Below are 17,250 nucleotides of genomic sequence, written 5' to 3'. Positions count from 1 at the left end.
AAAGAGTCGGACACGACTGAGTGACTTCATTTCACTTTCACTTCACTCACTTTCTGCCATAAAGGTGGTGTCATCTGCATATCTGAGGTTATTGATATTTCTCCTGGCAATCCTGATTCCAGCTTGTGCTTCTTCCAGCCCAGCGTTTCTCATGATATATTCTGCGTATAAGTTAAATAAGCAGCGTGACAATATATAGACTATCTGAAAATATACAGAAGTACATCAAGGATATAGAAAATTGATACTACTGATAAATTTTATCTTAGAGGGATATACAGAGGAGAAACAGTGGGAAGAAGCAAGTAACCCAGACTGAAGGGTAAAGAATAGCCCAGGGGAGCCTCTTGGAAAGGGTGAGTTCAGTTTAAATGTTAGGTGAGAAAGAAGGGGACTCCAAATATAGGTGACAGTGTGTACAAAGTCATTATAGGAAAAGGAATGCTCTTGTCTTAGGAACTGCAGGTAGCTTGGTATGGTTGAAGTAGACCTTGATTAAAATCCTTTGATGATTCTCCATAGATTTCAGGATCCAGGTTCAGTTGCCCAGCTTTGCTCACAAAGCCCTTCATGCTCTGACTGTTCCTCCATAGTCTTATCTCCTATGTGTGCATTTCACTCTAGACCACTAGATGTTCAGACAGGGACTGAGTAAATGTCAATGATGGAGAAATCAGGCTAATTTCAGATATGACCAAGTGATGTCAGTACTGGGACAGACTGAATTCAACAGTAAATGGCAAAAAAAAAAAAAAAGAGATGAGTTCAGTTTTAGATATTTTGAGTTTGAATTACCTATATATTATCCAAATGGAAATTCCACAAAGTTCAAAGAAATATAGGTCTGTATTTACTCAAAAATATCTTTGATATGGTGGTCCTCAATAGTGTAGCCTGTTGTTGAAGCCATAGGTTTGTATGAGGTCAACCAGAAAGCACGTGGTATGAGAAGACCTGTAAATGGGAATAACGCCTAAGACAACACTGACAATTACAAAGTGAGCAAAGGAAGAAGAGGAGAAAAGTGGGACTGAGAAGGAGCACGTGGAGAAACTGGTGCACTGAAAGCCAAGAAATAGAGAGGGAGCAGCTAACAGAGTTCATGTCAAGATACAAAGTAAATTGTATTTATTGGCTTTGGTAATACACAGATGTGATTCAAGATGTAAGCGATCTTCAGTCAAGTGTTCAAAGTAGAAGACAAGTTACAGTTGTTGGGGGAGTGAAAGAAGAGGAAGTGGAAATGATTGTGGACTATTACTTAAATACAAAAGAGATTTGTATATTCTTATTTACTAAAAGCATTTGAAGATAGAGAAGTAAGTGCGTTGAGAAGGGAAAGGATGGGACCCTGGTGACAGATGAAGAGATTAGCCTTGGACTGAAAGGATGACCTTTGTCACAGAGATGGAAATGTAGGAAGGAAGGTTGCATTCATATGCAAGATGAGAGGGATAAATTGCAGGCACTTGGCTTTGATTTTCTCAGTGGAGTAGGAAACAGGGTCATCTGCTCAGAATAAGGTTCTGCTGCTAAGTCGCTTCAGTCGTATCCGACTCTGTGCGGCCCCAGAGATGGCAGCCCACCAGGCACCCCCCGTCCCTGGGACTTTCCAGGCAAGAACACCGGAGTGGGTTGCCATTTCCTTCTCCAATGCATGAAAGTGAAAAGTGAAAGTGAAGTTGCTAAGTCATGTCCGACTCCTAGCGACCCCATGGAGTGCAGCCTACCAGGCTCCTCCGTCCATTGGATTTTCCAGGCAAGAGCACTAGAGTGGGGTGCCATTGCCTTCTCCAAGGTTCTAAAGAAAGAAATCAAATTTGGAAGAATCACTGGCAGTAAATGGGAAGAGAACCAGAGAAAGTTGCAGTGAGACTGAGTAAATAAGCAGAACTTACTGATATTCATGGAAGAAAGACATGAAAATCAACTCGGAACTTTTTATTAGCATAAAGTCCTGCTATACCCATATTGAACTTAAATATTAAAATATGTTTTGTAGAACTTACCAAGTATATTGAAAAAATCACCTGTTCTCATTATAAATAATAAAAATTTACCACTAATAGCCCCCGTAGGAATTAAAGGCCTACAGAAAATGTGTGGACTTTAAAGATAGATTGACCTGAACTGTACATCTTAGTGTAAGCAACTTTTTTCACTAGAAATATATGTTTATCTGGGATAAAACCCATATGGTAGAAAAATCTCATTTGGACTCTTCCTGAAGTAGATCCACTTTGGCACAACCGGAAAATATCAGCCTTTGTTGCTACCTGGCATTTTTTTAAAAGTTTATGAACAATCCTCAATTGGACATAATAGAGTAGATATCATTATATTTCAGTATTTCATCTCAATATTGATCTCTGTAGTTTCATAATTTTTGGTCCCATGCCTGGACACAAAATAAATCCTTAACAAGTATTTGTAGACTAAAATCATTTATTATTTTAAAAATGTTGAAGGATAATTGTTTCCTTTAAGTTAACCAAAGGTAATTTATTATCAGGAAACTTTCAGCTTTAAGTAACAGGCTTCAAACTGTGAACAACTTAATTGGGAGCAGGGGGAAGATACTTATTAGCGATAATAGTTGGTGAAGTTAAGCTTTAGGCATTATCCAAAGGCTCTAATTATGTAGTCTCTGTCCTTCCTTTATCTCAGTCCTGCGTATTTCTTAGATTCACAGCACATGGTGGTACAGCTGCACCCGCCTGTGTCACCCTCACTATCAGATTCCAGTAAAAATATGCCTTATCCCAGCACTTCCAGAAATGTCCTGCAGGAGCACTCAGGGGCCCAACTTGAAACACTTTTCCATCCTTGAGTGGATCACTGTGAAGAACAAGAGACACTGACTGTGCTCTTGCCTTAACTACAGTCATAGAGATAGCTCCCAAGAGTTTCTGATTCCAGGATAGTAGTAGGGGGAGCAGACAAAGATACTGGGAGACAGGTATGCTACAATTCACTATTTGGTTACTTTTGATGATTCTTATTTCATTTTCCTGACATTTTAATGGTAAATTTTCCTTGTTGAATCCAGGCAACACCTCGAATAAGAATCCTATCTGGAGGGAGATATTTGCAAATTAATAATGCAGATCTAGGTGATACAGCCAATTATACCTGTGTTGCCAGCAACATTGCGGGAAAGACTACAAGAGAGTTTATTCTCACTGTCAATGGTAAGAAAGCTTAACCGCTGTTTCACAATTTAAAAATTTAGACAGGACATTCAAAGAGATAACATTTTTGTTTTTTATGAGCATACTAAACAAACTCTTGTGCTTATCTTATTTCTTTTGACATAGACAACATGTGACATTTGTGCTATATCTATATTCAAACTAACTCAACATCAAAAATATAATTAAAGATACATTTCTCTTAGAGGACAATACATGTCCAATTGTTATCAGCATATTCTGATATTTTATATCATTCAGATCAGAGCCACTGGAGAAGTTAATACACTAAATCTCTGGGTGACAAGTAGCCAATTATTTAGTCACTTTTATTGATGTTGGGGTTTGATTATATATGTGCTAGACAGAGACTGCCATGGGACTGTACTTTTCTCAAATATAAAATCTAAACACTAAAATTTGCCAAATTTCAGGAATATGACACTGACTTTTAAAAACCGTCCCTCTGATGTTTTAATAGATGAAATTTTACAAGTTGGATGACCCAGGCAGTTAATATTGCTAACACTAAAATTAAAATTCAAGTTTTGTATTCCCATGTGAACTCAGTGATTAGTAAAATACATGCTCTGAGACTTGCATGATTAATCACAGATGTGTTTTTTTAAACAGCCCACTTTCTAAGCTTTATTTAAAGTGAAGTTGTTCCAGTGTTAACATTCTCTGACCATTATTTGGCCAAAGAGAAATAAGAAATATCATCTTTAATTTGTATCATACCAGAGCTGGGCTTTTTTTAATCTTTTCAAGCCTCTTCCATACAAAGACAGATTTCACACACCATGAGTGAGTGAGTGAAAGTCGCTCAGTCATGTCCGATTCTTTGCAACCCCATGGACTATACAGCCTGTCGAATTTTTCAGGCCAGAATATTGGAGTGGGTAGCCTTTCCCTTCTCCAGGAGCTTCCCAATCCAGAGCTCGAACCCAGGTCTCCCACATTGCAGGCGGATTCTTTACCAGCTGAGACACAAGGGAAGCCCTTCACACACCATATCAGGGATTTAAAGCCCCTTCATTTTTGAGTAGATTTTTAAATAAAATCTTGAGTAAGGTTTTAGGAATTCAACCCCAATTCTATTTATACTAACCTGAATTAGCTGTAGGCAAAGCCATATATTAGACTCAAATCTCAGCTTATATTATTACCTAGTCAGAGTCTTAGTTCAGGCTGTGTTACTGATATAAATGAAATTTTCCACATGCATCTCTTTTACAGTTCCTCCAAGCATAAAGAGTGGCCCCCAGAGTCTTGTCATTCACTTAAATAAGTCAACTCTATTGGAATGCTTTGCGGAAGGCGTGCCATCCCCAAGGATAACATGGAGAAAGGATGGAGCTGTTCTATCTGGGAGTCATGCAAGGTAACAGTTCTAGAAAAGGATGAAAAATACTGTAGGGACTGAAATGTAAGTTTTTAAATATTTGATCCAATGCATTATTTGAGTCTTTTCATTCTAAAATTAGAGGAGGGTTCAGGATGGGGAACACATGTATACCTGTGGTGGATTCATTTTGATATTTGGCAAAACTAATACAATTATGTAAAGTTTAAAAATAAAATAAAATTTAAAAAATAAAATAAAAATAAAATAAAATAAATTTAGTCTCTTCATCTTAATAAGAGAATCAGACTACAGTATTTTAAAACCCTAACTCTAATTCCTAAAAGCTTGCACCAAAATGTAACGATTATAATGTATCCAAGATCATAAGTCCATCTGCTATACCCCTTTTCAGAATATCTCTTTTTTCTACCAAGGGTATTACAAGTTTCTGAAGCAGGAAAAGGACTAAAAATGGATAACTGAGTCTTTTAAAATGCTCTCAGTTAAAATGTGCATAATCAGAAAGACTCATATTCAGAGACCTTCACGTGTGATTTCTTCTAGATACTCTGTCTTGGAAAATGGATTCCTTCGCATCCAGTCGGCACAAGTGACTGACGGTGGGCGATATTTGTGTATGGCCACCAGTGCTGCGGGGACAGACCGCAGGCGAATCGATTTACAGGTCCACGGTAAATATACCTTTAGGAACAACATCCGGTCTCAGAGTCAAATGCTCTTTGGTTGCCTAAACCAGTGGGGTCATAGCACAAAGACCTTCAGGTCCAGCGCTCTATTATAAACAATCAAGACTCATGGTGAATAGCATTATCACAGCACTGTGTGAGTTCAGAGAACCTTATTGTGTTCATAATTGTAAAGTAAGTTATCTGTGATTAATTTCAGTTTGGCAGAGATACTTCAAATGGCATACTGTTGCTGACTGTGTTTTCTCTCTTACTTTTGACTGTTTCAGTTCCTCCATCCATTGCTCCGGGTCCTACCAACATATCTGTAACAGTAAATGTTCAAACCACTCTGGCTTGTGAGGCTACTGGCATACCGAAACCGTCAGTCAACTGGAGGAAAAACGGGCATCTTCTGAATGTGGATCAAAATCAGAATTCATACAGGTAAGGAGCAATTTATCTGGAAAATTCCACCAGCTATTTAGAAACATATTTTTCAAAGAATTAACATTTTCGCTTTATCAATGGGGACAGAAAATGTATAAAGTACGAAGAACTAGCTAGTATGCAGAGAGTATATTATTTTTTTCTTAGTATTGAATTAGTTTTTCAATCTAAAGTATTTTTTCTGAATTACAGGTACAACTTCTCTTTCCATAAGCCCTGTGGATGACTGTCAGTGAGCTCTATAGCATTAAATTTCCATTCTGCTGCTGTTTTTAGCACCTTTCATAATTTTATAATGACAAAGGATAAAAACATCATTTAGTATAAAAGAAAAAGTACTCTTTAAAAATAATATGAGTTTTAGTTGCAGAATAAAAATCAAATTTTATACCTTCAGATACAGTGTAGGTATTTGGCAGCATGTGTAAGGAGAAAGTGGAGAAGGCAATGGCACCCTACTCCAGTACTCTTGCCTGGAAAATCCCATGGATGGAGGAGCCTGGAAGGCTGCAGTCAGTCCATGGAGTCGCTGAGGGTCGGACACGACTGAGTGACTTCACTTTCACTTTTCACTTTCATGCATTGGAGAAGGAAATGGCACCCCACTCCAGTGTTCTTGCCTGGAGAATCCCAGGGACGGGGCTGCCGTCTATGGGGTCGCACAGAGTTGGACACGACTGAAGCGACTTAGCAGCAGCAGTAAGGAGGAAGAATAGCAGTTTCACCAATTTTCTGTACTCTTCCAGCTTTACTACCATTCTTCTTACTATATCATATTTTTAAAGACTAACCTTAAAAATACTACATATTTCTGATTCCTTAGATGAGCATTTCTTGTGTTAATAGATATCTTGTCAAAAGATTTGCTATATCACTAAAAACAAGTTTTCATAGACCTACCCTGATAAAAATTGATTCTGTTACATCTGAAAATATAAATTAGGAGGGTTTCACTGGAAAATCTGTTGCGTCTCTCTCTTTCTCATCCTTTTAATCCTTTGGCATTGGGGGTTTAATGACTTGAAAGCATACTCTATGTGGAAAATGCCAATGCCCTTGAATTAAGAAGCAGGTCAAATCTGTTCCCATTGAATCAAATTATTCTCATTCATCAGTGCACAGTTTGAGGTAAGAAAATAGATATTCTTATTTAGATTACTTTAAATAATGTATGTGTGTTTACTCAGCCTTTTGTATATTTGAAGTGATTCAGATAACTTTAGTTTTGAGTTTATTTCAAGTTAGACTCTGATTTATGTACTGTGCATCTCCAAGGTATCCACCACATGTAAGGAGACATGTGAAGCAGGGAAAGCTGCAAGACAGACTTGTGGTTACCTATCGGTCAGTGGAAATAATCAAATTCCAAGCTGCAAAGTTACTGTGACATTTAGAGATCATCTGTGTGAAGCATCTGAGATGGCACCAGGAATGTATCCAGTGGTCAGTAAACAGCGGCTATCATCAGTGTGCTCATTTCACTGTATTTCACCTAGGAGAGCATGGTTGGTCACGCTATCAGCATTCAGAAACTGCAGGATTCCCTCTTAAGGCAATCATTCTACACCACTGCTTCCTGCAGATGATGAGGTTGAGGCCCTGTTAACCCACTGCCATATAAACTTAAAGTCTGATACATAAAATGATGCTCACTTTAACATTTGAGGGAAGAGTTCTCTTTCCCTCAGTTCACAACATGGTACCATGTTGAACCAACTAGAAACATTTATGAAAACTGATATATAGCACCTCATTGCTTTGAAATCTCTTCTAGGCTCCTTTCTTCAGGTTCACTGGTAATTATTTCCCCTTCTGTGGATGACACTGCAACCTATGAGTGCACGGTGACCAATGATGCCGGAGAGGACAAGAGAGCTGTGGATCTCACTGTCCAAGGTAGAACTGGCTTAGTATGTGGACTGAAAGTTATTATAATGATATCATTTCTTCACAAAGGGCTTCCTTTTCCACTTACCAAACATTCACTTTCAGTGTAGAAAGAGAAGGATTTATGAGTAGGCTTTGGAAATCTGTCAGGGTTGGAAATATGTAGTTTTCTTTCTATTTGTTGTTGTTTTTTAGTTCCACCTTCCATTGCTGATGAGCCTACAGACTTTCTAGTAACCAAACACACCCCCACAGTGATCACCTGCACTGCTTCAGGAGTTCCATTTCCCTCAATCCACTGGATGAAGAATGGTGTAAGACTGCTTCCCAGAGGAGAGGGCTATAGAATTCTGTCCTCAGGTAAGACCCAGCTCAGTGATTACACAGATATTGATTGGGTTAGTTACTAATGGATGGCCTTACTTGGACTTCTGTTGCACCAAAATAAAAGAAAAAACATATCAATATTCCTAGGCTTAGGCATTTGGGAAAAAATTCAGTTAGGGTTGGGAGGGGAATGAGGGAAAGGGATAGGAAAAAACCTAAAAACAAAATAATAAATAATAACTAAAACTGATCTCCATGTATTCAGCATGACCACTTAGATTTTATGTGCATATTTTCTAAACCTAAGGTTTGGAAGGGTTTCCCTGGTAGCTCAGTGGTAAAGAATCCACCTGTTAATGCAGGAGCTACAGGAGTCGCATGTTCAGTCCCTGGGTCGGGAAGATCCCCTGGAGGAGGAAATGGCAACCCATTCCAGTATTCTTGTCTGGGAAACCCCATGGACAAAGGAGCCTAGCGGGCTGCAGTACATGTGTGCGGTAGTCACTCAGTCGGTCATGTCCAATTCTTTGCAATCCATGCACGGCAGCCCACCAGGCTCCTCTGTCCATGGAATTCTTCAGGCAAGAATACTGGAGTGGGTTATTTCCTTCTCCAGGGGAATCTTCCCAACCCAGGGATCAAACGCAGGTCTCCTGCACTGCAGACACTTTACTGCCTGAGCCACCTGGGAAGCTCAGTCCATAGGGTCACGAAAGAATTGGACACAACTTTGTGACTAAACATCAAGGTTTTAAAATTTTACTCATTGCCTTGAGTGAACCACACTTCTTTGGCCAAACAGAATGTCCATTCATTTAATAAACATTTAATACCTAAAATGGGCTATGTACTCCACTAAATTTCTGAAGATCTAAAACTAAGACAGGGTTCTTGCTTTCAAGTTTTCTATAATTTAACAAGTAAGATTGGGTGGCAAGTGTTATGATGTGGCTGTTTTTTGAGGGTGGTTGTAAACACCATTTATAAAATTTAAGCTTTGAAAATTTTATGTATTAAAGAGAAAAAATAATTCACCTAAATGAAAATGCAGGTGATTCACATTCGTGTTTCTGAAAATTTATCCTGGATTGAGGAGGAGGATAAAAAGTAGCAACTAACATCCTGGGGCTTTATGAGTGTGTGCATCTTATGCTAAGAGAATTTATTTCTTCAAAAGAAGGAAAATAATGAAAGATGAACTTGGTTCTCATCGCAAAGTATGTTGGCTATCTCAGAAATCTGCATAGATGGGTAGCAAGTAAAATCATAAAATATAAACTAACTACCCTTCACCACAAAGTACTGTGCTAAGAGAACAGTTTAGAACTTTCTCAGAAAGAAAGAGTCACGCTATGACCCAGCAACTCCACTCCTAGGTATCTACCCAGAGAAATAAAAACATATGTCCACGCAAAGATTTATGCGCAAACATTGGAGAATCCCAGGGACGGGGGAGCCTGGTGGGCTGCCGTCTGTGGGGTCGCACAGAGTCGGACACGACTGAAGTGACTTAGCAGCAGCAGCAGCATTCATGTAGCAATCTTCTGAATAGCCAAAAATTAGAAGCAGTGTAAATTTCCATTAACTGGTTAGTGGATAAACAATGGGGATCACTTTACACAATGGAATTCTCTTTAACAATAAAATGGAACACAAATATTGACACATGCGACAACAGATGCAACTCAAAAACTATGCTCACAGTAGAAGTCAGACACAAAAGATTTCGGTATGATCCCATCTAGGTAAAATGTCCAGAAGAGGTCAATATTTAGAGACAGAAAGTAAATTAGTGATCACTGGGGTTGAGAGTGAGGCAGGACTATAAATGGGGGTAGATTTCTTTTTGGTGTAATGAAAATGTTCTAAAATTAAACTGTGATAATTGCATGAGTCTGTAATATGCCAGGAGTTATTGAATTGTACATTTAAATGGCTGAATTTTATAGTCTGAAAATTTGACTAAATAAAGTTGTTAATGGTTTTTTTGTTTTGTTTTGTTTTTTAAGTTCTGTGCTAGGTAGGCACAGGGAATACAAGCCAAGTACCCCCATGCGAGAGGGACAGAAACACAAAAATCAGAGACATGGTTTATCAAACCAGAAAAAGAGGAATGCCCTATGCATGAAATTCTTCTTTCCTTTTTAGGAGCAATTGAAATACTTGACACTCGACTAAGCCATGCTGGAAGATATACTTGTGTTGCCAGGAATTCAGCTGGTTCTGCACATCGACATGTAAGCCTTCATGTCCAAGGTATGAAAGGGTACTTATTCATTAAAATATTGCTGTTATCTCTTTAAGTCATGTTTTTTCTTCAAAGATGGTCCTGTCTAGGGTCATAAACCACAGTAATATTTTGGGGCAATGAAAGCTGATAGATATTCTTCAGCAGACTACAGAAAGCATACAGATGACAAACCACACTGAACAACCTCTAAATTATTTTCGTTGAATTTTCACGATCTGTTTCTGATTTTAGTCTTTTCTCTGGAGTTCTTCTAATGGAAACTGGCTATAGTAACAAGATTCAAAAAGCAACATGATATGGCTGATATGTGCTTTTCCCTGGGCCAATGAAATCACTAATATCTTGGAAGTGTGAATTCAGACAGGTTTAACCTCACGGCTACTGTAGACATTTATGCCACTAACTAGAGTCCTTGCAACATTTCTGTTGATTGGTTCTTACAGAGCCTCCAGTCATTCAGCCTCAGCCAAGTGAGCTGGACGTCATTCTAAACAATCCCATTTTATTACCCTGTGAAGCAACAGGGACACCCAGTCCTTTCATCACTTGGCAAAAAGAAGGCATCAGTGTCATCAGTTCAGGTACTGTTTCTCTCAGGACAATCATGGCAACTCAGTTTTATTTTTCAGAAGTCAGTATAATTTTTTTAATGAAAGTAAAAATTCTTCTCACCCTGTTCTAACTATGATGTAGGTAGAAGCCATGCAGTTCTTCCCCGTGGCGGCTTGCAGATCTCCAGAGCTGTCAGAGAGGATGCTGGTACTTACATGTGTGTGGCTCAGAATCCAGCTGGTACAGCCTTGGGCAAAATCAAGTTGAATGTCCAAGGTAAGTACATATGCTTATATCAGTGCCTATCAAAATTCATATTATGTCAAATAATGATGCTGCCATAGTCCTTCATATTCTTAGTTTACATTATTCTATTTGTTTTCTATTCTATTTCTATTCTGTTACTCTTTTGAAGAAAAAAATTTAGTGCTCGGGTGGTTTGGGGGCATTATTTGTATAAGAAAACTGAGACATCTCATATTTTTAATTTCTGTGAATCTCCATTTGGTACTTCTATTGTAGCACATATTTAAGGTGATTTTTAAAACCATTTTCTCCATAATGCTACTCTGTATATATTACAAAACACTGGATTGTAATATCCACTTAAAAATCATAATTGTTTTTAATTTTACAAAATGACAGAAGTTCTGAAACCAAAAAGTAAGTCATATTGCAAGTAAACCAACTTGATGAGAAAAAATATATAAGAAGAGAGTGGGTTTTTTTTTCATAGTTACATTTTCTTGATGTAATGTTCATATCTTGCATGCATTGCTTTTGTGGATAAAAACCTGACCTAGAAATGGGTTCTGAGCTACTCAGTTCACACTGGCTGGTTTGAATTTCCTTGTAATGTGATTTTCCTAGGGTGAATGAATAACTGTAGTTAAGCTCACTTACTTATCTGCAGGTTATAAATCTAATTTCCTTGTATTTTTCAACAATTTTAATAAACATTTATTGGGATGTTAAGTAGAAATACATTGAACATTACAGACATAATATTTTTATGGTGTGAAGAAGGGAAAAACAAAACCAGTCTTCTCTGGGGGGACCATTAGAGCTGAGATCTGAATGATGAGTGAGGATGAGCCATGTAAAGGTAGCAGAGTGCCCACGGAAGAGAAGGCAGCATGTGTAAGGGTCCCGAGGCAGGAAGGGTAAGAAAAGAATCGTGGCTGACAGTGAACATGGGGAGGCTGACGAATGGAAAGGAGATCAGAAACTAAGCAGGGCCAGTGCACGGAACACCTGAAAGACCAGAGGAGGGGGAGATTTTCTTTTCTGTGCAATATTGAAGGCTGTCCATGATTTAACAAAGACTCTTGTTTGGTTTTAAGAAGCTCTCTTTTGCTGGTATGTAGGTAATGATTTAGAGAAAGCTGAAGACTAGATCTGGAAGAACTAGTAAAGTGCTTAGGCCAGGGGTCCCCAACCCCCAGGATCTAAGACCTGATGTTTGGAGGCGAAACTGATGTAATAATAACAGAGATATAGTGCACAATAAATGTAATGTATTGAATCATCCCAAAACCAGTCCCCCTCCTCAGTCCATGGAAAACTTGTCTTCCATGAAACTAGTTCCTGGTGCCAAAAATGTTGAGGACCACTGCTCTAGGCATCATGCAGTATGGTCTGGCTGGGGGTGGGAGTATTTGTGGGAGTCACAAGGGTAAATGAAAAAAAAAGTGGTGGATTCAAGAATTTTGGAGGAGATATACTAGCCAGGATCGCTGATTAATCAGATTGGGAGGTTAGGAAAAGAGAAGAGTTCATGATGTTTCCTGGGCTTTGGGCTTGAGTGGAGATAGTGCTATGGGGGGTTCAAGGAGAGGAACTAGTTTTGGAGGAAGGAAAACACGATTTCTGATCATGTTCAGTTCAGTTCAGTTCAGTCACCTAGTTGTGTCGAACTCTTTGCAACCCCATGAATCGCAGCACACCAGGCCTCCCTGTCCATCACCAACTCCCGGAGCTCACCCAAACTCATGTCCATCAAGTCCATGATGCCATCCAGCCATCTCATCCTCTGTCGTCCCCTTCTCCTGCCCCCAGTCCCTCCCAGCATCAGAGTCTTTTCCAATGAGTCACCTCTTTGCATGAGGTGGCCAAAGTACTGGAGTTTCAGCTTCAGCATCAGTCCTTCCAATGAACACCCAGGACTGATCTCCTTTAGGATGGACTGGTTGGATCTCCTTGCAGTCCAAGGGACTCTCAAGAATCTTCTCCAACACCACAGTTCAGAAGCATCAGTTCTTCAGTGCTCAGCTTTCTTCACAGTCCAATTCTCACATCCATACATGACCACTGGAAAAACCATAGCCTTGACTAGACAGACCTTTGTTGGCTGATCATGTTAGATGTGGGAAACTGTTAGAAATCCTAGCAGAGATGTCAAAAAGCATTGATTATTTATGAATTCAGGACTCAAGGGAGAAGTACAGTCTAAGATACAAATTTGGAAGTAATTAGGATTTTTCAGTCCACAAGACTGGATGACTATTTGGATAGAAAAGAGCCCAGGACTCTGCATTGTTAAAGAGGTCTGAAAAACAGAATGCTAAAAAGAAAAACAAAGGAGAGGGAAAAGATGACAGAGGAAAACTAGATGGAGTCAAGGAAAGGACAGTGTTTCAAGAAGGAGTAGACAGATTTTTTTTTTTTTTAACTCAAGGGAGAGTCAGCTAAGATGATGACCAAGAAATAGTCATTGCTTTTGGCAACACTGTTGTTCAGTTGCTCAGCTGTGTCCAATTCTTTGTGACCAGATGGACTGCAGCATGCTAGGGTTTCATGTTATTCACAGTCTCCCAGAGTGCTCAAACTCATGTCCTTTGAGTCAGTGATACTGTTCAACCATCTCATCCTCTGCCGTCCCCTTCTCCTCCTGCCCTCAATCTTTCCCAGCATTAGGGTCTTTTCCAGTGAGGCAGCTCTTCCCATCATGTGGCCAAAGTGTTGGAGCTTCAGCTTTAGCCTTAGTCCTTCCAGTGAATATGCAGGGTTGATTTCCCTTAGGATTGACTGGTTGGATCTCCTTGCTATCCAAGGGACTGTCAAGAGTCTTCTCTAACACCACAGTTCAAAAGCATCAATTCTTTAGCCCTCAGCCTTCTTATGGTCCAACTCTCATAGCCATACATGACTACTAGAAAAACCATAGCTTTGACTAGATGGGCCTTTGTAGGCAAAGTAATGTCTCTGCTTTTTAATATGCTGTCTAGGTTTGGCATAGCTTTTCTTCCAAGGAGCAAGCATCTTTTAATTTCATGGCTACAGTCACCATCTGCAGTGATTTTGGAGCCCAAGAAAATAAAGTCTGTCACTGTTTCCACTGTTTCCCCACCTATTTGCTATGAAGTGATGGGACCAGATGCCATGATCTTCGTTTTTTGAATGTTGAGTTTTAAGCCAGCTTTCTCACTCTCTTCTTTCACCTTCATCAAGAGGTTCTTTAATTCCTCTTTAGTGTCATCTGCATATCTGAGGTTATTGATATTTCCCCCCACAGTCTTGATTCCAGCTTGTGCTTCATCCACTGGGATCATATAAAAGAATTAGTGAGGATTTTTTTCTTTCACTAGTTGATTAAAATTACATGAGCAATTATGGGACAAAGAAACACATTAAAACAACTAATAGGATTTCAGTATTCCAAAAGCAATCAGAGATAACTGCATACTCTAGAGGCATGAAAAACTCTGAATAGACTCTCTCTTTTCAGATAGAGTAAGTAGGGACTTCCTGGTGGTCCAGTGGTTAAGATTCTGTGCTTCCAATGCAAGAGGCATGGGTTTGATCCCTGATTGGGGAACTAGGATCCCACATGCCATGCAATGGGAACAACAACAACAAAAAATCTCTAACAGATAACAGTATGTAATAGCAAGCAGAAAATCAACCAGATAACTTTGGTTGATATGAATAATTTTAAGTTATTCATATTTTTCACAACTTGTTGATTTACTCATTATAATTATGTGTATGTGTGTGTGTGTGCGCATGCACGCATGGGTGTGCATACACACTCAGTCATGTCTGACTCTGCGACCCCATGGACTGTAGCCCAACAGGGTCCTCTGTCCATGAAATTTTCTAGGCAAGAAAACTGGAGTGGGTTGCCATTTTCTCCTCCAGGGGATCTTCCCAACCCAGGGATCAAACTCGCATCTCTTTTGTCTTCTGCACTGCAGGCAGATTCTTTGCCATGGAGCCAATGGGGAAGCCCACTCATTACTATTAGTGTACCATAAAATTTGGTCTCCCTTGGTTGGCTGTTTCTGCCCAGCCTCCTCTAGAGACACAGCAGATATTTCCAGGTCTCCGGGACTTGCTATCCACAGGGCATAACTTGGATCAGTAGAGTTCTCAGAGGCCCCTTGTTTCTTACAGCATGTGGTAACAAGGAATATTTTAAATGCATGGCAGACATTTCAGATGATTTTATTCTTTTGGCCTGCACATGTTTAAAAGAGGTAAATTTACCATAGTTTTTTCTGTACCTTGTCAGTGTATCTGGACTTGGATTGACTGACATTGGGAGGGGGTATCATCCTTACCTTCCTTTCTCCTGTGCTTATGATTGGTTGTTCCTCACTTGTGTTTGATTGTTCTCTCGTAATTATGTGATGTGTCTTTAAAGCTCAGTAAAAGAGCCTGAGTGGTAATCACTACTGTAAACACCAGGAAGAGAAACTGTTATCATAAGCCTGTCCACAGTTTTCTGAAAAAGTAGGAAGAGTTTTGTCTGTACAAAGTCAATCCTTAACCAATACGATTCAAACCATGCAGGTCCACTTATTCAGTAGTAAATACTACATTACTGCACAAGCCAAAGTTGGTTAAATCTAAAGACATAAAACCACATATACAGAGGGGCCAAGGATACTGAAGGCCGATTATAAGTTAAATTTGGATTTTCTGTAGTGCAGAGAGTCATCATCCCTACCCCCTGTGCTGTTCAAAGATTAATTGTAATTCTTTTCAACATCCCACTTCTTTATTCATTAAAATAATACATTGTTAAATATGGTCCCAGTATATGAGATCATAAGCACTGCAGGAAAAGCATGAATAAAAGGGTCTGAGCAGGTGAATAATTTCCAAACCTTGAAGAGATCTATTTTTAAAGTTTAAGGAGCTGATGAATGAATCACATAATACATGTATGTTAAAGAAAATACCCCTATCAACACATTCTTAGTTTTCTGGACATGCAATCCCTCATGAGTACATGTTTAAATCTCAAGATTGATTGTCGTTTATATTTGTTAACTATGTAGAGAATAATTTTCTGCAGTAGATTCAATGAATCTTCTTTTCCAGCAAAAACAAACTGTAGCAACCCTTTGGTGATGATATGGTAAAATCAGGGCTTTGTTTCTTAACAACGTGACTTCATTTTGCTAGAATAAGACCACATTGCATAAATAGTACATTCAGGGTTTTAAAATGATGTTTAAACTTTGTAACTTTTAGTTCCTCCAGTCATTAGCCCTCATCCTAAGGAATACATCACTGTTGTGGATAAGCCCATCATGCTACCCTGTAAGGCAGATGGCCTCCCACCACCTGACATCATGTGGCATAAAGATGGGCATGTAATTGTGGAGTCAGTCCGCCAGCGCATCCTCAGCTCCGGTGCTCTGCAGATAGCATTTGCTCAGCCTGGTGACGCGGGTCAGTACACGTGCATGGCGGCTAACGTGGCAGGATCAAGCAGCACGAGCACCAAGCTCACCGTCCATGGTAGGTTGTTTAGCATAAGTTATTTCAGTTTACTGCTTTACCATGGCAGAGAGAAGAGACCACCAGGGGAAAATATGATGGAAATAAAAACAACGAAAAACAGCAAACTAGAGTGGAGTGTGGTGTGTGCATGTGGTGTATAGGTACGCTTGTCCTTCAGATATGCTTTTGGTAGGCTCTGTTTATTTGTGCACATACCTGTGTGAGAGTGATTTTATTAATAAAGCCAGGATAGTTAATCTGTTGCCAATACCCTTATATGGTGACTATTGGGATCTATAAGTTGACTTGTGAGGAGTTCATTTGTTTTGTTGCTCTTCTGCTTTACTTTTCAAATTGCAAGTCCTCTTGGCCCAAAACTAACCAGCATATGACCTACCTAATAACTGTAATGTGAACCCAGTGAGAAGTGGAGATCTATTTGATTCATTAAAGTAGCAAAACATTTACAGGTATATTTTTGTAATATAAAAAAAAAACACCTGTTTTTCCTTTGTATTCAGACAACTAATAAAATATCTAAAAATCAGCATTGAAATATTTTAGTTATTAATGTATATTTTAAGACTAATAATAGACTAACCATTAATATCAGTAGTAAGAGACAATAAGTAAATTAAACTGTTTTCAACTACTATTTTCAGAAGTATCTCTCATTTTAATAACGAGTTTCTGTTTTTTCTTTTTAAAAAAATTTGTGAAAGTGGTTTTTTTATCTTTCAGGTGTATTTGAATTTTCTACAATTTTTTTCTTGCTTTCAGTTAATGTAATTGAACTAATTAATACATATTAGTCTTTTGGTTTCA

At 38.9% G+C, this 17,250-nt stretch overlaps 1 protein-coding gene across 4 annotated transcripts in view; it reads left to right on the top strand.

The window, feature by feature from the left end:
• The window catches only part of HMCN1 (hemicentin 1), a 538,357-nt gene that overhangs the window by 445,183 nt on the left and 75,924 nt on the right, over positions 1-17,250 (top strand). For all 4 annotated transcript variants that reach the window (XM_070384783.1, XM_070384782.1, XM_070384784.1 and 1 more), the window contains 10 exons: positions 3,050-3,191; positions 4,431-4,575; positions 5,104-5,231; positions 5,516-5,672; positions 7,450-7,571; positions 7,758-7,922; positions 10,038-10,145; positions 10,584-10,721; positions 10,834-10,968; positions 16,174-16,443. In XM_070384783.1, the coding sequence (XP_070240884.1) occupies positions 3,050-3,191; positions 4,431-4,575; positions 5,104-5,231; positions 5,516-5,672; positions 7,450-7,571; positions 7,758-7,922; positions 10,038-10,145; positions 10,584-10,721; positions 10,834-10,968; positions 16,174-16,443 (1,510 nt within the window). The remainder of the gene's footprint in view (positions 1-3,049; positions 3,192-4,430; positions 4,576-5,103; positions 5,232-5,515; positions 5,673-7,449; positions 7,572-7,757; positions 7,923-10,037; positions 10,146-10,583; positions 10,722-10,833; positions 10,969-16,173; positions 16,444-17,250) is intronic.

The sequence above is a fragment of the Bos mutus genome, chromosome 16 (assembly GCF_027580195.1).
Source record: "Bos mutus isolate GX-2022 chromosome 16, NWIPB_WYAK_1.1, whole genome shotgun sequence".
Lineage (NCBI taxonomy): Eukaryota > Metazoa > Chordata > Mammalia > Artiodactyla > Bovidae > Bos > Bos mutus.
Note: the sequence above shows the minus strand (reverse complement) of the source record. Positions and strands in the feature narration are given on the sequence as shown.